Here is a 15,638-nt window from a genome sequence, read left to right on the forward strand (position 1 = left end):
TTTTTTTTTTTTTTTTTTTTTGATCATCATACAACGGCGAGACCCAGCAGCACACCAAACACGGCAGCCACGACGGCCGGCAGACTCGGCGCGAGGGCCGCGACGCCGGCGGTGCCGAGCCTGAAGAGCGGATCCTCCAGCTTCTTGCCGAGGCCGTCGGTCTCGTTGAGGCTGACCTGGCTGTCCTGGACGCAGAACCTGTCCGGGTCGCTCCAGGTGGCGTCGACGACGCGCTTCCACGCCTCGGCGGGGTTCATGATGGTCTCGCGGGTGTGGAAGACGCGGCAGTTGGCGGGCTGGTACAGGAACTGCAGCGGCAGCTGGGCGTTGTCCATGGAGAAGGCGTTCTTGCCGTTGACGCTGCCGGCCATGCCGGGGGTCGCGGTGCGGGTCAGGGCGTAGGCCGAGGCCAGGACGCCCATCTCGCCGCTGCGCAGCTCGTTCGCGCGCTCCTTGGGCGACAGCGTCAGCACGGCCCGCGCCCCCGCGGCCAGCGACTCCATGGCGAAGACCTGCGTGCCCTCGACGCCGGCGATGGACTGCATCTTGCCGACCTGGGGGCGGCCGCCGACGACGGTGGTGCGCACGTTGGCCTGCTTGATGGCCAGGTACGAGAAGATGGTGCAGGTGCTGCCGCAGGTGCCGTCGGTCAGGAGCACGACGTCCGAGGGCTTGAAGACGGGCGGCGGGGCCGGGGCTCGGCTGCCCGTGCCCGTCAGGTTGAACTCGGCCGACGTCTCGTTGTAGGGCGTCGACTGGTAGGCCGTGAACTTGTCGCCCTTGAGCTGCACGGGCGCCAGGATCTGCTCCTCGCTCGTCATGTTGTGGCCCTCGGGCGTGTACACGAAGCCGGGCATCAGGTTGAACGTGACCTCCGAGTCCTTCAGCACCGACAAGGCCGCGCGCTCGTTGCCGCCCTTGAACCGCTGCTTGCTGTTGGGGTCGTTGAGCGCGTTGTTGCTGACGCGGGCTATGTCGATCAGGGAGTCGGTGAGTCGCAGGTTGTTGGCCTGGAACGGCCTGACTTCGGGGAAGAGCTGTGCAAAAAGCTCGTAGCCCGCCACGATGATCCCGCCCCCGTTGCCGGTCAAGTCCACGATGAGCTTGGTCTTGCCCTCATCCTTGCACTTGACCAAAAAGTCGGCGACGACCTCCTGGAAGTTCTTGACGTAGTTGACGGCCTGGCCGTCGACCTCGGGCGCGAACGCGTTGAGCGCAAGCACCGCAACCTCGTCGTACCCGGTGCCGTTGAGGAAGTAGCCGTGCGTGATGTTGCTGCCGTCGTCCCTGATGACGGGCCACGGGTAGCCCTGGATGAAGGGCTGGACCTTGGGCTTCTTCTTGGTGGAGGGCGCCGTCCCGTTGGTGGTCGAGTTGGTCTTTTGGATCTGGAACGCGATGTTGTCGGGCGAAGAGAGCACCGCGTTGGGCGTGCAGAACCTTTTGTAAAAGTCCTCGCCCGTCTTGACGCCCGTAAAGTTGACGCCCGCCCGCAGCAGGGCGAAGCTCTCCTCGGACTTTTCGCTGCCGTCCTCGTACGTCAACGTCACCTTCTCGCCCTGGTAGACGCGCGAGGCGGCCAGGACTGGCGCCGAGTTGGGGGTGGCGTACGACGGCAGCTGAGAGTTCCACTGCGAGTCCGGATCCTGAAACGACGAGTACTTGAGGTTCAGCGATTCGATGAGCGTCGCGGCGTCTTGGCCGTTGATCTTGACGATTGCTGGTGGGAAGCCCTTTTGAGCTGTGCCTGTGCTGTTGTTGATGCTTTTCACAAGGGGATCTAAAAAAAAAGAAAAAGGAGAAAGTGGTTGGTTACCGTGGTCAGCAGTGAAACAAAACAAAAACCCAACATGACACCACACTCAGCCAAAAAGAAAAAAGAAGAAAAAAATTACAAAGACTAACCCAGTTGATACAGCTTCGGCACGGCGGCACCGTCGACTGAAACGGAAGCAATCTTTGCGATGAGCTGGTTCCGGAAGGTGAAGGCCTTGAACACGTCGGGCCTGTAGCTAAAGTGTCCATCGTGCGCCGTAACCAGATGCTCCAAGATGGCCGTCTGGAACTCGTACTCGCTCTTGTACTGACCCTTCTGCGCCGAGTCGGCGATGGCGTCCAGTCCACCCAAAATGTCGGTAGGCGGGAGCATGTAGTCGCGCGGCGGCGCCTTGAGGAAGGCCAGCGTGCTCTGCCAGCCGACAAAGGCCTTGAGGCTGCGGATCATCTCCTGCGCCGGCCCGACCTTGTTGGGGACCGTCTGCAGGCAGTCGAAGGCCATCTTGGCGGGGACGCGGGCTTGCTCTGCGGAGGGTTGAAGAGTTGACTGGTCAGTATATCTGAAAAAAGGAAAAGGAAAAGGAAAAAAAGGGTTCGGGAGCGGCAAAGAGAGAAGGCGCATAGAATCTTCCCTACCCTTGGGGTGCGCCTTGAGGAACTTTTCCACTTCGGGCTGAATCTTGGCGCATGCCATGTCGTCGCCACCCTTGCCGGCCTCGGCAGGTGCCGCAGGTGCGGGTGCAGGGTTGGGTGTCGGTTGTCCTGGCGTCGCAGGTACCGCAACAGGCGTACTATTAGTAGCCGCGGCGTTCAATGCCGGCGCAGGCAGCTCGGGCAGTGCCTGGACTGGTTGTGCGTCGGTGGAATCGTCTGCCGACTCGGCCTCTGAAACGCTGAACCGTTCGTCCGCTGGAGGTTTCAACGGCGCACCGCGGCCATCATCGTTTACCGGAGCTACCGGAGCAAACTCTAAGCCGGGCCGGCTTTCGAGCCTGGGGTTTGGCATTTGTCTGAGATACTGCGGTGGGACGGCTGATGAGGTGCCCAAGAAGACCGCAGCCACAGCCAAGCTGTATCTTAATGCGTCGGAGCCCTTCATCTTGGTTGATAGGCTGTCTGTTGTTATTGTTTTTTTTTTCTTGACAAAACCTGCAAGATGCTCTATAGGCGCATTCGATCTATCGGTACTATTAAAAGTAACTAGAAAGAAAATGAAGAAAGGAATTTGTGCAAATATAGCACAAGAAAAGAGACAAAAAATAAAAAAAAAGAAGGACCAAATCTATTAGCAACGTAGACGGCTGCCGGCGCCGACAAAGCAAGTACCGCCAGGGCTAAATAAGAAAAGAAAAGGGAGGAAAAAGGAGGTGTGGTCAAACGATGGATGGGACGCGCACACCAAAAACCGTCGATCTGGAAAAATAAAGAAACGAGAGTAACTCGATGGATTGGGAGAATCGTCCCTCCTTCGAAATAGACGGGGGTTCCGGCCTCCTTTCAACTGAAAAAAAGAAGGATGCAAATCACCAAATGAAAGTAAAGCCTAATCCCTACATGGCCGTATCATCAGCGGAGGGCAAAGACGACAAAAAAGGGTGACAGGGACTCCTGACCGAGAAATGACGGTATCCAGCTTTGGGGAGTTCCAGACATGACAATTCTTACAGCACTGCCGGATTGTTGCCCGAGTAAGGGCTTACATGACATGGTTTGAGTTCTGTCCAGGATTCAGGGTCACGTTGCAGAAAATAAACATTTTACCTTGATCAACGGTCAACGTGGATGGTCGCGGTTGTGGTGGGGATGGTAGAGTTGAATGCGGGTGTCTGCTGCCACGGATACTTGGATACTTGGTAGATTACTGCTACTGTAGTTAGGTAATTGGATGAGGAGATACATCATTAACTGGTGGCCAAAATGATAGATTAAGGCGAGCGAAGCTAGACAGGTTTGGGGAATTTTTTTTTTGTTTTTTTTTTTTTTTTTTTTTATCTTCTTTCGACAACGTTCCTGAAACAAAGCCGACCGGGAAACAAATGCTGTTGGCTTTCTACCGTAGTTTACAGTACATATTGGGATATGCATTTTGTGTCTGCTTCATCTGATTCTATGCTCTCTGTCAAGAGTGGAGCATTCCCAAGCTTTGTCTCTCCCATCGCTGCTTGAAGCTTGGCTTGTGTTTGATACAAGGGACGAATGCCAATAGCATTATTGTTGTATTGTATTGTATTGTATTGGTCTTTTTTTTGGTTCGGTTAGAAAAAACAAATTGCTTGCAGATTCGCACATTGTTGCCCTGTTGAAAAGTTGCTAATGTTCCCTTTCAAATACTGGCAGACTCATTTACGGCACTACTGTCCCTACCTTACATAGCCACAACTATAATAACCGTAGGCTTCTTGCTGAATGGTGGGGCAGTGTGCCTTTACGATAGCCCCCCAATAGGGCAAAATACCATCTCATCGCCCCGTGCTCAACCTCTAGTCCCCCCTGTCTACATTTTCCTAATGGTCCAGTCTCAAACGACAGCCACTCATGAGCGTTTCAAGGTGAGCTCCTTCTTCTTTATCACACCTAAATTTGGATAACCACGGTGGGGCGACATGAAAGCCGGTGGTAAAATAAGACAGTCGGGTAAGAAGAATGACAGGGGAAAAACACATTAACTAAAATAAAGTTCGGGGAATTCCTAGCTGGGTCTCGAGGTCCCTACCATAGCACATGAGTGTTCTTCCTTGTCCCTGCAACTTCCTCCCGATCGAACAAGCAATCGTGGTGCCTGACCGACCATCTCGCGCAGCAAATCCGATTCGACGATTGACCTTCTCGACAGGCCTAGACTTGTCATGAGAAAAGTCAATTAATTGGTGGGGATCGTACCTGGGCCAGGCAACAACAAAAACACATCTTACCCAGCAAGGTGAACTCAGTAATAAATGTCAAGAGGAGCACAAGGCCAATGCGGGCAGTCTCTTCTCATTTCTGGAATAGCATCAAACTAAGACGGGAGCTAGCCCTACTGCTGGGAATGAGTTCGTCCGGGAACCATCCTTGGCATTTGGGGAATGTTGATGATGTGGGCTGGACGCCAATGGCCGAAGTCTCAACGTATCATGACCAGGACAACAACTCGAGGGAAAAGCTATCAAAGAACGGCAAGATTTACTAGTACAACTAAACGTACCTGATTAGCCCGGCAGCACACCGGCCAATCGGTAAGCAGCCATCTCTGCTTTAGTCAATATACAAGGCAAACTGTTTGAAGATGTGGACAAACATTAGATCAGATGGCCCGGCTAAGAACATCAACCCGTGCAGCCACTGTTTTCTTTTTTTTTTTCTTTTTTTTTTTTTTTTTTGTCTCTCTATCTCTCACTTTCTCTCTCTCTTTTGCCACGGAGACCCGGTATTTCTCTCTTCCTACAGCGCATGCGCCCCGGTTCCAGAATTCTTTTTTACCATGTGTAATGATACCGGAATGCAACCCCAGAAGTCGTCCGTATTTGCCCCTGTTACCGCCCCAAAACATACCACTGACCAACCAGAGAAGAAAACGCGAATTGTCTACATTTCTCAATTGACGGATTTGTTTCGTTTACTCGCAGTCGCATATTGACGAACCTGATCCTGCCATAGGGACTCACTCCTCCCGCCAAGTCGTGACAAATGGTTCGAGCAGTCAAAATGCTGACTTGATGGCATGACGCATGCTCATTGCCTTGAGTGTGGAGTCACAGGATCTTGCTTGAACGCGGCATGACTACATGAGCCTTTTTTCTTCTTCTCTCTTCTCCATTTGATATCGATCTGCAGTCGTACACGGGCGAGGAGCAGTGTGATTTTAGCAGTCTTGATCCCCGGCCCCGTTGCAGCCGTGACTCGGACTCCTGATATCCCCGCCGAAGGTTACACCGAAGCTACCCAAGAAGCATGGTTTGTATGAGGAGCCGGAGACCAACACACAAAAAATGCAACGACACTGTTCAATCACGCGCTGATTCGGTTTCTGATAAATTGAAAGGATACTGGGTTGGCGCGAGTACGGGGCATACATCAGTCGGGGATTTTGTCAGCCTGGGCGAACGACGTGCCCGTGGCTCCCTGGTGGCCCGCCTGCCGCACACAAATGACGCGGGCCGAATAGATGAGGGGCAACTACTCGATTCGCAACTTGTTCGCGCCGCTGATATTTTTATCCGGACCACCGACATGTGACATTTGTAATACATCTCTGCTGATCTGTGGCCAATATGGGATGCACGTTGAAAGAAATTCCTCCATCATGACTCCGGAGCTGTGATGGTCGTCGACTGGCATCAGTCGGGCGCACATCGATGCAGCCTCCACGAGAAAGAAAGGGCGCAATCCTAGTTGCTAGTTTGCATGGCGCCTCCTCCCGAACTGCCGACTCGTTGCCAAACTACAGTAACCTGTAGCCGTCGTAGATGACTACGCAGAGGCCGTCAAGTCAGTCAGCAACAACAAGAGAGAGGCGTCACCGGGACAAAAAGACCAAGCAGAAGACTTACCCTCAGCGCCTCTCCGAATCCCGCTGCCGATCCACATGCCCTCATTAACCCAAAGGTAGCGCGGATCGCCCGTCTCGAGCTTGATGGTTAGTCGGAAACGGTAGGCCGACGCTGGCACCTTGTCGCCCTCGACGGGGTCCAGCAGCTTCTCGAGCACATCGGGCGGGCCAGTGCGCCACCCTTGCGTCCGCACCATGATGTAAGCGGGCTTCTCGTCGGCGGTCTTCAGGAGGTACTGCGTGTCGACAAACGTAGCCTTGTTTTCCACCAGGAGCTGGGCGTCTTGGCCACCAGGCTAACTTGTCGTCAGCCCCGCACTTTTTGCAAGCAGGGCATGTAGGCGCCAGAACCATATGGTCTGAGAGGTTGAGAAAGCGCCAAAAAAAAAAAAAAAAAAAAAAATAGAAAGGTAAAACAAACCTCAACCGTGCCGTTCCCCCACGTGGCGCTCCACTGCCCGCCCTTGAAGCTGATCCAGTTGCGCTCGCCCCAAACCCCCTTCCCCAGCGCGATCTTGGGGTTCAGGTCCACCTGGAGGCGAAAGTCGACCGTCAGCGCCGGCACGGGTAGGGCCGTCGTGGCCGACAGCGAGCCCGGCGGGAACCGGCCCAGCACCTGCTCCCACGTCGCGTTCGAGCTGTTGGTGCGCGTACTGACCGTCGGCGTCGGCGTCTCGGGAGGTCCCGTGGCGTCCTGCCGCGGTGCCATGTGTGCCGCTGCCGCGCTGCTGCCCGCTACGAGTAGGGCGAGGCGGGTTAGTAGACGCATTTTTTTTTTCTTTTTTTTTTTTTTGGCTCAAGTGTGGAGGGGTGTTGCTTGGAGATGAGGATGCGACCTGGAGGGATTGAGGATGGAAAAATAGGACGCGGGGGGACAAGATCCAAACCTGGATATCCTGGGGACGTTGGCATTGTATGAGCGGCTCTTTAAAAGAAAGGCTCGAGGGCAATACGTCAACCTACGGCCGATTTTCCCGGGGGGCTGGAGCATACAACCGGCGAGCCGAGAAAGTTGCCAAGGAGGATAGCCTGCTACCCCAACAAGCTGGCCTGTGGAGTACTTTGGAGAAACAAAGCGTGAGCACAACGCCAACACTTGTAAGAATGCAGAGGGGATGGGGTCTTCTATTGGACCGAGCCCACTCAAGCCCCGGTATTTCCGAGCTTCTACAAGTGCAAATAACGATTCGGTACTGCACGTCTGCGAGCCATCAAAAGGCAATCCGTAGCTGAAAAATCGAGCGGCAAGACTTGGCCTGGGGGTTCCTTTTGCCGTCCCAAACCCCGCATCGGCAAGTGATGCCGGTCTTTTGTTTCCCCGCAGATCGATCTACTTGGCTGCCCAACTACCGGGAACAGATGGATGCGGCGGCCGGGGGGGAGGGTTCTTTGGGATGGAAAATCAGGGATTATTGGAGGGAGCAGCTGGGTGTACCCCCATAAGCATCACAGACTAGGTACTTTTGCCATAGTATAAGCCGGATCCGACAGACTGGTCTCAACATTAATGTGAGCATGATGAAAGATGCGACGCGCGCAATTCAGCTGGGCGCGGTAATTCGATCTTGAAAGATTTCATGTATCGGTGGAAATATACGTCAAGGCGTATGATACATAGAGTACTGCTATCTGAACTGAGAAAAGCAAAACCGGGGTTCTCAATTAGTTTGTTTCGTCTTGAACCGTCTCAAAGAGCGACGGTAATGATGCAGGCTACAGCAATAAACCATAGCCTGCTTTCAAAGACTATCAGAGATCAATCTTGTTTTGAAGCGAATCGAAATTTTAGTGAAGCTGTGCGGAGATTTCTTTAAACTCGACATAAATCAGGCATTGACTCCTTTGGACGTAGGTAAAAATAAGACTAATTTTTTTTTATGGAGATTAATAAAAGCTACATGGATCTAGCCAATGGTTGTCTCATAAAGAGTCAGAGTTGTGATTGACGGCTGTTGCCAAACTCGTCGCGGATCGCACGTCTGAAATCTAATTTCGGCACTGACAGAAAAGCCTCACATTATATTGCTCATAGCATTGTATAAAATTATGGGATGGATACCTAGCTACGTTTATTTTGGGTAGATATTTACCATTGTCTATTTTCTACGACTTCTCGCAAAAGAAGTTGGTACAAGCTATTGCCTTATATTGAAGGACCTGCGGCTCATGAACCACAGGTGGGACGAGCCATGCATGCAGGATCCCGATTTGCTACCCCTAGCAGGTCCAGGAAGGGATAAGATTTCAGGTTTAGTCAAATCATTGATAACTATATATGGTCCCCACGCCTGGTCGGATGCTGGTAGGCCGGGCATGCCAGTCCACAATCGGGGGATCTTCTAGATCTCTGGACCTTAGCTAAACATATGGAACTATAACATCACGGCAACCTAATACCGGCGTATAGAATGTAGACAATGTAGACAACGCAGCTCTTTGGATACTTGTTACGAAACATAGTTTCCCACTTTTTTATATTCGACATGATACCCGTCTTGTGGCTTATATCACCAATAGCAAGCTTCGTAAAAGACTATCGAAGCCATAATGGCTCTATGAGACTGTAGTGTTTCGACAATGTACATGTGAGCTCTTGTCAGCTTGAAAGTAGCAGCACAGCTTCTTCATTTGGAAAGATGAGACACAAGTCCTATCTCACCTCGGTGTGTAAGATCTTGGGATTCACAATGCATTGAGGCTATTGGGAGCCTCCACTTCACTCGTAAAGGATATTAAACAGTATTGTTTGATTTACATCGAGTTGGTTCATATAGTACACTATCAATTTTGCCTCTATCGGGATTGAGTAAGTTCAAGTAAAGTTTACCAATCTTTCGCAGGGCAGATTTCCTTGTATTTAAGAGCAGCTGATCAATTACTTGGACACCTACCTGGACATATATGAAGTTGAGCTGAGAAACGAAATCCTCGAGCCGCCCCGTGCCTGGCTGTTGTCTGTTTTCTTTGTACCAATTACTTTCAAATCCTCAACGTCCCTCTGCTGTATTTAAGGTACTACCCTCCATGAACAATTTTAGTCCAGCATGTCAACTGAAATGAGGTTCTGTACCAGACCAGATGTTAAGAGTAACCTCGCAAATACTACCTACCTAAGCCAGGTCCAGCTTTACCATCTGGAAAGCCCGGTCCACATTTGATAATTCGCTCGAAACATCAATGATGGGGCAACGAAGACAAAGCTACTCAACCTTGAGACAAAATCGATTGGATCATCTACCATATCCACAAATCGATGTATAACAGGGCGGGAGCTCCTCTATCTGTCCGATATCTTACAAGGGCTGTGATAGTGGCGAGGATATGTTGATGCCTTGATAGAGGCAACTGAGCTATGCGGCTGATAGTGAGATGCAATTATAACCAATGCTACGATGAAGACTTCGCAGCCAGGCTGATACTCAAAGTCTGCCTGGGTAGCGTAGGCACCGAAGCATTAGTTGCACGTGTCGTACTGCAGAGGTCTAGCAAAAACGCCCGTGCTACCATTATCAGAGCAATTTGTTCTATCCTCGGGCGGGCAGGCTGTGCTTCTGATAGCTACACGACATGCACGACAGAGAAGATCACGTAGATGGAATAAACATAGCCCTGCCAGTGTGGAAAGGCTGAATGTTGCACATCGAAATTCTCCACGGCAGGCCTGCAAAATGTGCCATGATGATTCGTGGACCCCATCAATTCTGGGCAGGGCTTTCTACATGCGGATGAGTGATGATTCCAACGGAAACCCAAGGGATGGATGGCGCAGGTCAGTTTTATGAAGTATCGCTGCATGCAGGGAAGCACAGCAACAGACTCGACACTTCCGCAGGGACGTGAAGTGGAACTTTTAAGGGAGGGCGAATTACAAATAACATGTTGTTTTCTCATCGTCTCTTTTGGTCCTCCCTTTCTTATGGCTGACAATATGTGAGAAGGAAAAAAAGGCGAAGCAGGGCTGAGCCTCTACATGTTGGCGACAAACGCTACGTCAACAAAGAATTGCCAAGACAAGCCCATTTTACCCCAACCCGGCGGTTAAGGCATGCAGGCCAGAGAAATAAGACAGACATGCTCTCTCTCTCTCTCTCGATTGGGGGACGAGTCACAAGCGCACATCGATTTATTTGGCAGCGGTTGCCTCCCTGACATTGGCCACCGGCTACGCGTCGCCCTCACGCGGCTACACAGCACTGCCACGACGACCAGCACTTTGGTCCACACGATTGGGTCACAAAGGGGGGCTTCTGCTCAAATGCATAAACGACCAACAACACATGGTGAAAGCAAAAAGGCTGAACAAAAAGAAAGACCTTAGAGAAGGCCTGATAAAGGGGCCCGTTGTGAATGTAGAACTGAACCTGGCTTGACAGTGAGCGCTTTCATCTTTTCTCGGTCGATATTTAAGTCGTACATGATCCCCTTGACCCTTTGCGATTCGAGGTAACCCATCGGCAATAAACAACGTATCTGCTACTTCTTGTCACACAAGATTGAAATCACACGATAAAAAAAAAAAAATGATAGCCCCCACAACATCAACTTACAGAAGTATACCAAATGAGTACTTCATCATCATGGACAAGGAACCCGGCGATCAGCAGTGGGCCAAGCGTCCATGGCGAAACTTGACAGCCACGGACGTCCCGCTGGGCGCCATCATCAGCAACCCCAAGAGGCCCGAGCAGGCCGTCGCCCAGCTCGAGCTGAACCCGGCTCTGGACGTGCAGCTGGCCAAGTACAAGCAGTTCGCCGCCGCAGGCCACGGCACGGGGAACGGCGACCTGCTCCAGGAAATGCCCGAGAAGCGCCGCGAGGGCTTCAACCGGTCGACGTTGCAATTCGTCACCGGCGCCACCACCTTCTCCCGGCTGCAGAGCTGCGGAGCGGATGGAGTGATGCGGCAGCAGGCCGCCAGGGCGAAGATGGCGGCCGGCAAACATCTCTTCCTCGTCACGGGCACCATGGTTTCCGAGGGCGAATGTACATTTACGACGTCGCTGGACGGCCACGACCGCAGCGAAACGCACACGCAGGATCGAGTTGATAGGCAAGGCCTTGGTCCACGGCTGCTCGGGCTGAACTTGGTTGAGGTCTGGGAGAAGAGCCCCGGGTCTGGAGAAGTCTGCAGCAGACAGTACCGACCAACTTCTGGCTACGAGTATGCCTACGAGCAAGGCAGAGTGGAAGGTGTATACACGGTTCTTGACCAGTGATATGGCAGCCTGAGTGTTTAATTCCAAGACAGTATCTGTAAATGCATAGCGAACGGGATCAGCGTGGACATCAAAATAAGAGACTACCTAAATAACCCCCCCACTACTATCGATGATACCGACCTACGGCGACCCTGTCCTAATAGGAATAAAACCCCGTGAGTCGGCAGGGATGGCCTAATGAGGCTGATGGCACGCGGCAAAACGAGGCGGACTTTCCGGTACGGCTGCAGCTACCACATGCAGGGATCGCTGTATGATCACCGAGACCCGGCAGGTGTTGTGCGAACCAGTCGGATGGTAGCAACTGCAACGAGGTTATACCTCTTTGCAAAACATTGCCACGTGCCGAAGAAGTAATAGATGAGCCGAACGGCTGAGGTGGCAGTTATTTACGTGGTAACGTACGGGCAGTACATCTTGCGAAGTAGAAAGCAGACAGGCAGACTGATGATTAAGTAGCAGCGATCAGGAAAGGTTGCACTAGTAGTTATCATGATCAGATTGTCACCAGGCCACTGCCCGAAAATAGAAAGGAAAAAAAAAAAGTGCACATCTCGCTTGTGCGCCGCGCTCGCTGTTCCGCACAAAGCCGCTTGACCTGGAACATTTGATCAGGAGACATAAATAATCTCATACAGCTTAGGTAGGGAGAAAAGGGATAAGAATCAGTCGAATGACTAAAACGGACGAACCAGAGATCAGAGGGAAGGAAGTGCGGGAGAATGAAGTGAATCGAATACCAGAAAAAACCGCAACGGTCCGAAGATCGCGGTGGCGTGTGGCCGATGCATCTCGGACGCCCTTTTCCATTTTTGTGCGGTGGTGTGGTCGGGTTCGCCGGGTGTAGCATGGCAACGAATCACAGAAAGTGCTTTATGTAGAAAAACTTTTTTTCTCCCCCTGAGGGGATTCGATCAAAATAGACAAAGGGTCCGATCTACCTCAGCAAGTTCAGGTAAATACTCCTAATTTCTACTGTCGTGGACAGTCTTGGCAGTATTCAGCAGACTTTACGACCACAGGCTCACACGTTAAAAGTACCTTGGGGGTATCCGGGGTTGGGCCTGCTTACAAGCAACAAAAGCAGGGCGAAGGCGATGACGAGCATGTTGACTCGCTGGTGATCTTACCAACCTTTGACCAAGTCCAGCTTTAGACGTTAGTTCTTACCGTACTAGTAAGTGCAGTGAGTGGGTTGACTGCAGGCCCTGGTAAAGCCTTGAGAGAAACATTACTACGACGAGGTATAATCGCAAATTTGCAAGTGGCGGAGGTACCGACGGGGCGTGAATAGCCTCGTTGGGTTCGTCATGTTTTTCATGCGAGTGGGCCGAGAACATGGCCATGACTCGGGAACGTGATCGAAAAACGCTTCTTTGATTAAGTTCATTTTGCATTTCGAAAAGTGCAGCATGCATAATGCGACCCGCCCGATTGGTTTAGTTGGTCGTCATCGCAAAAGGTGCAAACCCTGACGGGAGGTACAGTGGGCAGCCAGGGACAGAGATATAAAGAGAAAAAATAAGAAATTATGAAACGAGCCAATTTGCCGTCGCTGCCGGTCTTGGCTCTCAAGATTGGAACATCATAGAGCCCATCGATTGGCGCGCTCAATGTCGGGTAGTGCAATAGTGCAGCGGCAGAAGGACGTAAACCGATCTAAGAAGGAAAAAAAAAAAAAAAAAAAAAAAAAAAAAAAAAAAAAAAAAAAACCCTACAAAGATACATGATGATTTGTTGCTCATTTACTAACGTTGCGTACAAACGCCGTTAGGCCGGTAAGCCGGGTACCCACATTTCAATTGGAGAAGTTTGGGTGTGATTGACCCACACCATCATCTCCTCCATTTTCAAGAACCGGAAAGTGACAGCAATGACGCTATTGCTTGGACTCTGGGGGCTGGCTGTGACATTGCTGAAATGGTTGAGCTTGGCTTGGATACCGATGTGGTTGATGGCACATTTGAATCACGTTTACGCGTTAGATGTGTGCAACGAATGGCAGGTTGTAAACGCTACTTGCTCGGTAGTAAGAGGTCGAAGAGAAAAGGAACAAAAAAGGTAAATAACAATTGAAAGGCAATGTTATACACACACACACACACACACACACAAGGTAAAAGATGATTCATCGTTCATCGTTGTTTGTGACGGCTTCGATGGCGGCCCAAGACTGAGGCGCAAAGATCACGGAATAGTGACATAAATGGAAAGAATCCTTGGAGTCTAGCTCAAGAAAACTTCCTGCCACCACGTTCGGGCTATCAACCCTTACCACCCTCCCTGATAGCCAAGACAGGGTAGCCGGCATCTGAGGGTCCGATGGGGTTAATGGCGGATCTCTAATTGGCACACATATGTATGGTACACATACCAGTCGACATGGGACACGCACGCACGCACACGACGACGGGACAAGCTGGTGCTATTTCTGTCAGTCCAGCCGTCACCGCTTCTTTATTTTCTCCATGTGGGGGAAGCTTGGAATCCTTTTCTGTTCTATGTTAGGCTCGCATGTGGTGGCTGCTTGTCAGCAACAATGCCTGTTGGGGATTGGGAGGTCGATGCAAGCAAGCACTGCGAGTAACACGTTGCCTTGCTGTATCAGTCGCTGGCCGCGTCAAGCATTCTGCTTGTCATAAACGATGAAGCACCCGATTTCGGCTGCCCTGGTTGTGGATTTCGTCTTCCAAGTACTTGAGTACTGCATGTCAAAATTAACTGCAGCTATACAAAACAGTAATCTAGGTAAACAAGCCCCACGGATCGCTAGAGCTCCAGCAGGTATTTCTCGAACAAACTTGGCGGTTCGGGCATCCATTCCTGTTCAAAAGGTTGACGGATGTAGTCGTTATCCTACCAATCCGCCATGACAGGGTGCATAACGACTCGGCCCCAATATTCTGACTGTGCAGACTTCCGCGTCTCCAGGCGAACCAGACCGTGCGCCCAGCGTCTAAACTGCCAAGCAGCCACCCTCGCCTGCCCAGTCAGGCCAGTGGTCTTGACCCAGTTTGTGAGCCCCGCAATGACGGCATCGTCATCGCAGCTTTTCGTCTTGCGTCCCGCACCTAGATCAGTCGCAAACCCAATTTTTGGGTCCAGCTTTGGCTTGGGCTGGACTAGACCGGATGGAATTGTTCTGGGCAGTAGGGTTAAGGGGACAGAGAGAAGGCAAGAAAGAAAAGAGAGAGAGTGAAAGGAGAGAGAGAGAGAGAGAGAAAAAAAAAAAAAAAAAAAAAGCAAAGCAAAGCAATTGGAAACAAGCGGGCGCCAGCGACATCAGCCAATTTGCCTCCTCTTCAGCTTTGTCTTGTCGTTTATTGTTTATCTCAGTCTCTACCACCCATCCCACGTTCCCCATTCCCGGGAATTTCGTTGTGCGTTCATATTACAGTTACAGTTTGCTCATCGATTTTTTTTTTTCGCCATTTGTTTCATCCGCGAACCCGCGTCTTTTGGGGAATAGCGCGCGCGCCGCCCGTGTTGCACCGATCACTCACTCTACTTTGTTATTCTTTTTTTTTTTATGACACTAAGGAGGCACCTTGCTTTTGGGGTGTCGGCAACCGGGGATCGTTCGGGCATCAATAAAGTCCCCCCGTCAAAACTCAAAAAAAGAGGGTTAAGAGGGGAAAAACAAAGACGTGCGCGATCTCTTCAGAGCGTCCGCATGTTTGCAAACAGCTGAGGGAAATCCAGGGGTTTGGTCATCATTACAAAACGAAAAATCAATTCCAAGCTTGCTTTGCTTGCATCCAGTTGCTTGCGCACTCGCCGCAACGCTATACGCAACCGACACCAAACATCAGCATCAGCAACAAGCACCAAAAGCGCCTCCCGACTTTCTCACAATTCACAACAAATTTTCATCTTACACCAGCGGCTCACGACCCCAGACGTGTCGTGGGCTACACAGGCGGCCGCAGACACAAGTGAGACGGGCCGGGCGCTGGCTCGCCAATTCAACGATTTTTGATCCTCATCCACAGTAAGAATCAATCCAACGGACGACCGTTTTATTATTATCTTGTCTTGACCTCAAAGTGTAATATCGGCCCTTTGTGTCACGGGGAGGATACGAAGCGGAATCCGACAACTGTCTGGGGTGCCGT

The 15,638-nt window shown here is 51.4% G+C and overlaps 4 protein-coding genes across 4 annotated transcripts in view; 2 read left to right on the top strand and 2 right to left on the bottom strand.

The window, feature by feature from the left end:
• Positions 1-1,784, top strand: part of PpBr36_04995 (uncharacterized protein) — a gene marked incomplete at both ends in the record, with an annotated part of 3,211 nt that extends 1,427 nt beyond the window's left edge. The window contains one exon of the mRNA XM_029892153.1: positions 51-1,784. Coding sequence (XP_029750386.1) covers positions 51-1,784 — 1,734 coding nt within the window. The remainder of the gene's footprint in view (positions 1-50) is intronic.
• Positions 27-2,875, bottom strand: PpBr36_04996 (uncharacterized protein; the record flags this gene model as incomplete). The annotated part of the gene is made up of 3 exons (XM_029892154.1): positions 27-1,780; positions 1,906-2,301; positions 2,413-2,875. The coding sequence occupies 3 exons, from the start codon at positions 2,873-2,875 to the stop codon at positions 27-29; spliced, it is 2,613 nt and encodes an 870-aa protein (XP_029749453.1).
• A 3,321-nt stretch (positions 2,876-6,196) lies between these two features.
• PpBr36_04997 (uncharacterized protein) lies at positions 6,197-7,073 on the bottom strand (the record flags this gene model as incomplete). The annotated part of the gene is made up of 3 exons (XM_029892155.1): positions 6,197-6,225; positions 6,306-6,600; positions 6,726-7,073. 3 exons carry the CDS (start codon positions 7,071-7,073, stop codon positions 6,197-6,199), a joined length of 672 nt encoding a protein of 223 aa, XP_029749454.1.
• A 3,751-nt stretch (positions 7,074-10,824) lies between these two features.
• On the top strand, positions 10,825-11,520 carry PpBr36_04998 (uncharacterized protein; the record flags this gene model as incomplete). The annotated part of the gene is made up of 1 exon (XM_029892156.1): positions 10,825-11,520. One exon carries the CDS (start codon positions 10,825-10,827, stop codon positions 11,518-11,520), a length of 696 nt encoding a protein of 231 aa, XP_029749443.1.
• Between the last annotated feature and the right edge of the window lie 4,118 nt (positions 11,521-15,638).

The sequence above is a fragment of the Pyricularia pennisetigena genome, chromosome 6 (genome assembly GCF_004337985.1).
Source record: "Pyricularia pennisetigena strain Br36 chromosome 6, whole genome shotgun sequence".
In the NCBI taxonomy this organism is placed as follows: Eukaryota; Fungi; Ascomycota; class Sordariomycetes; order Magnaporthales; family Pyriculariaceae; genus Pyricularia; species Pyricularia pennisetigena.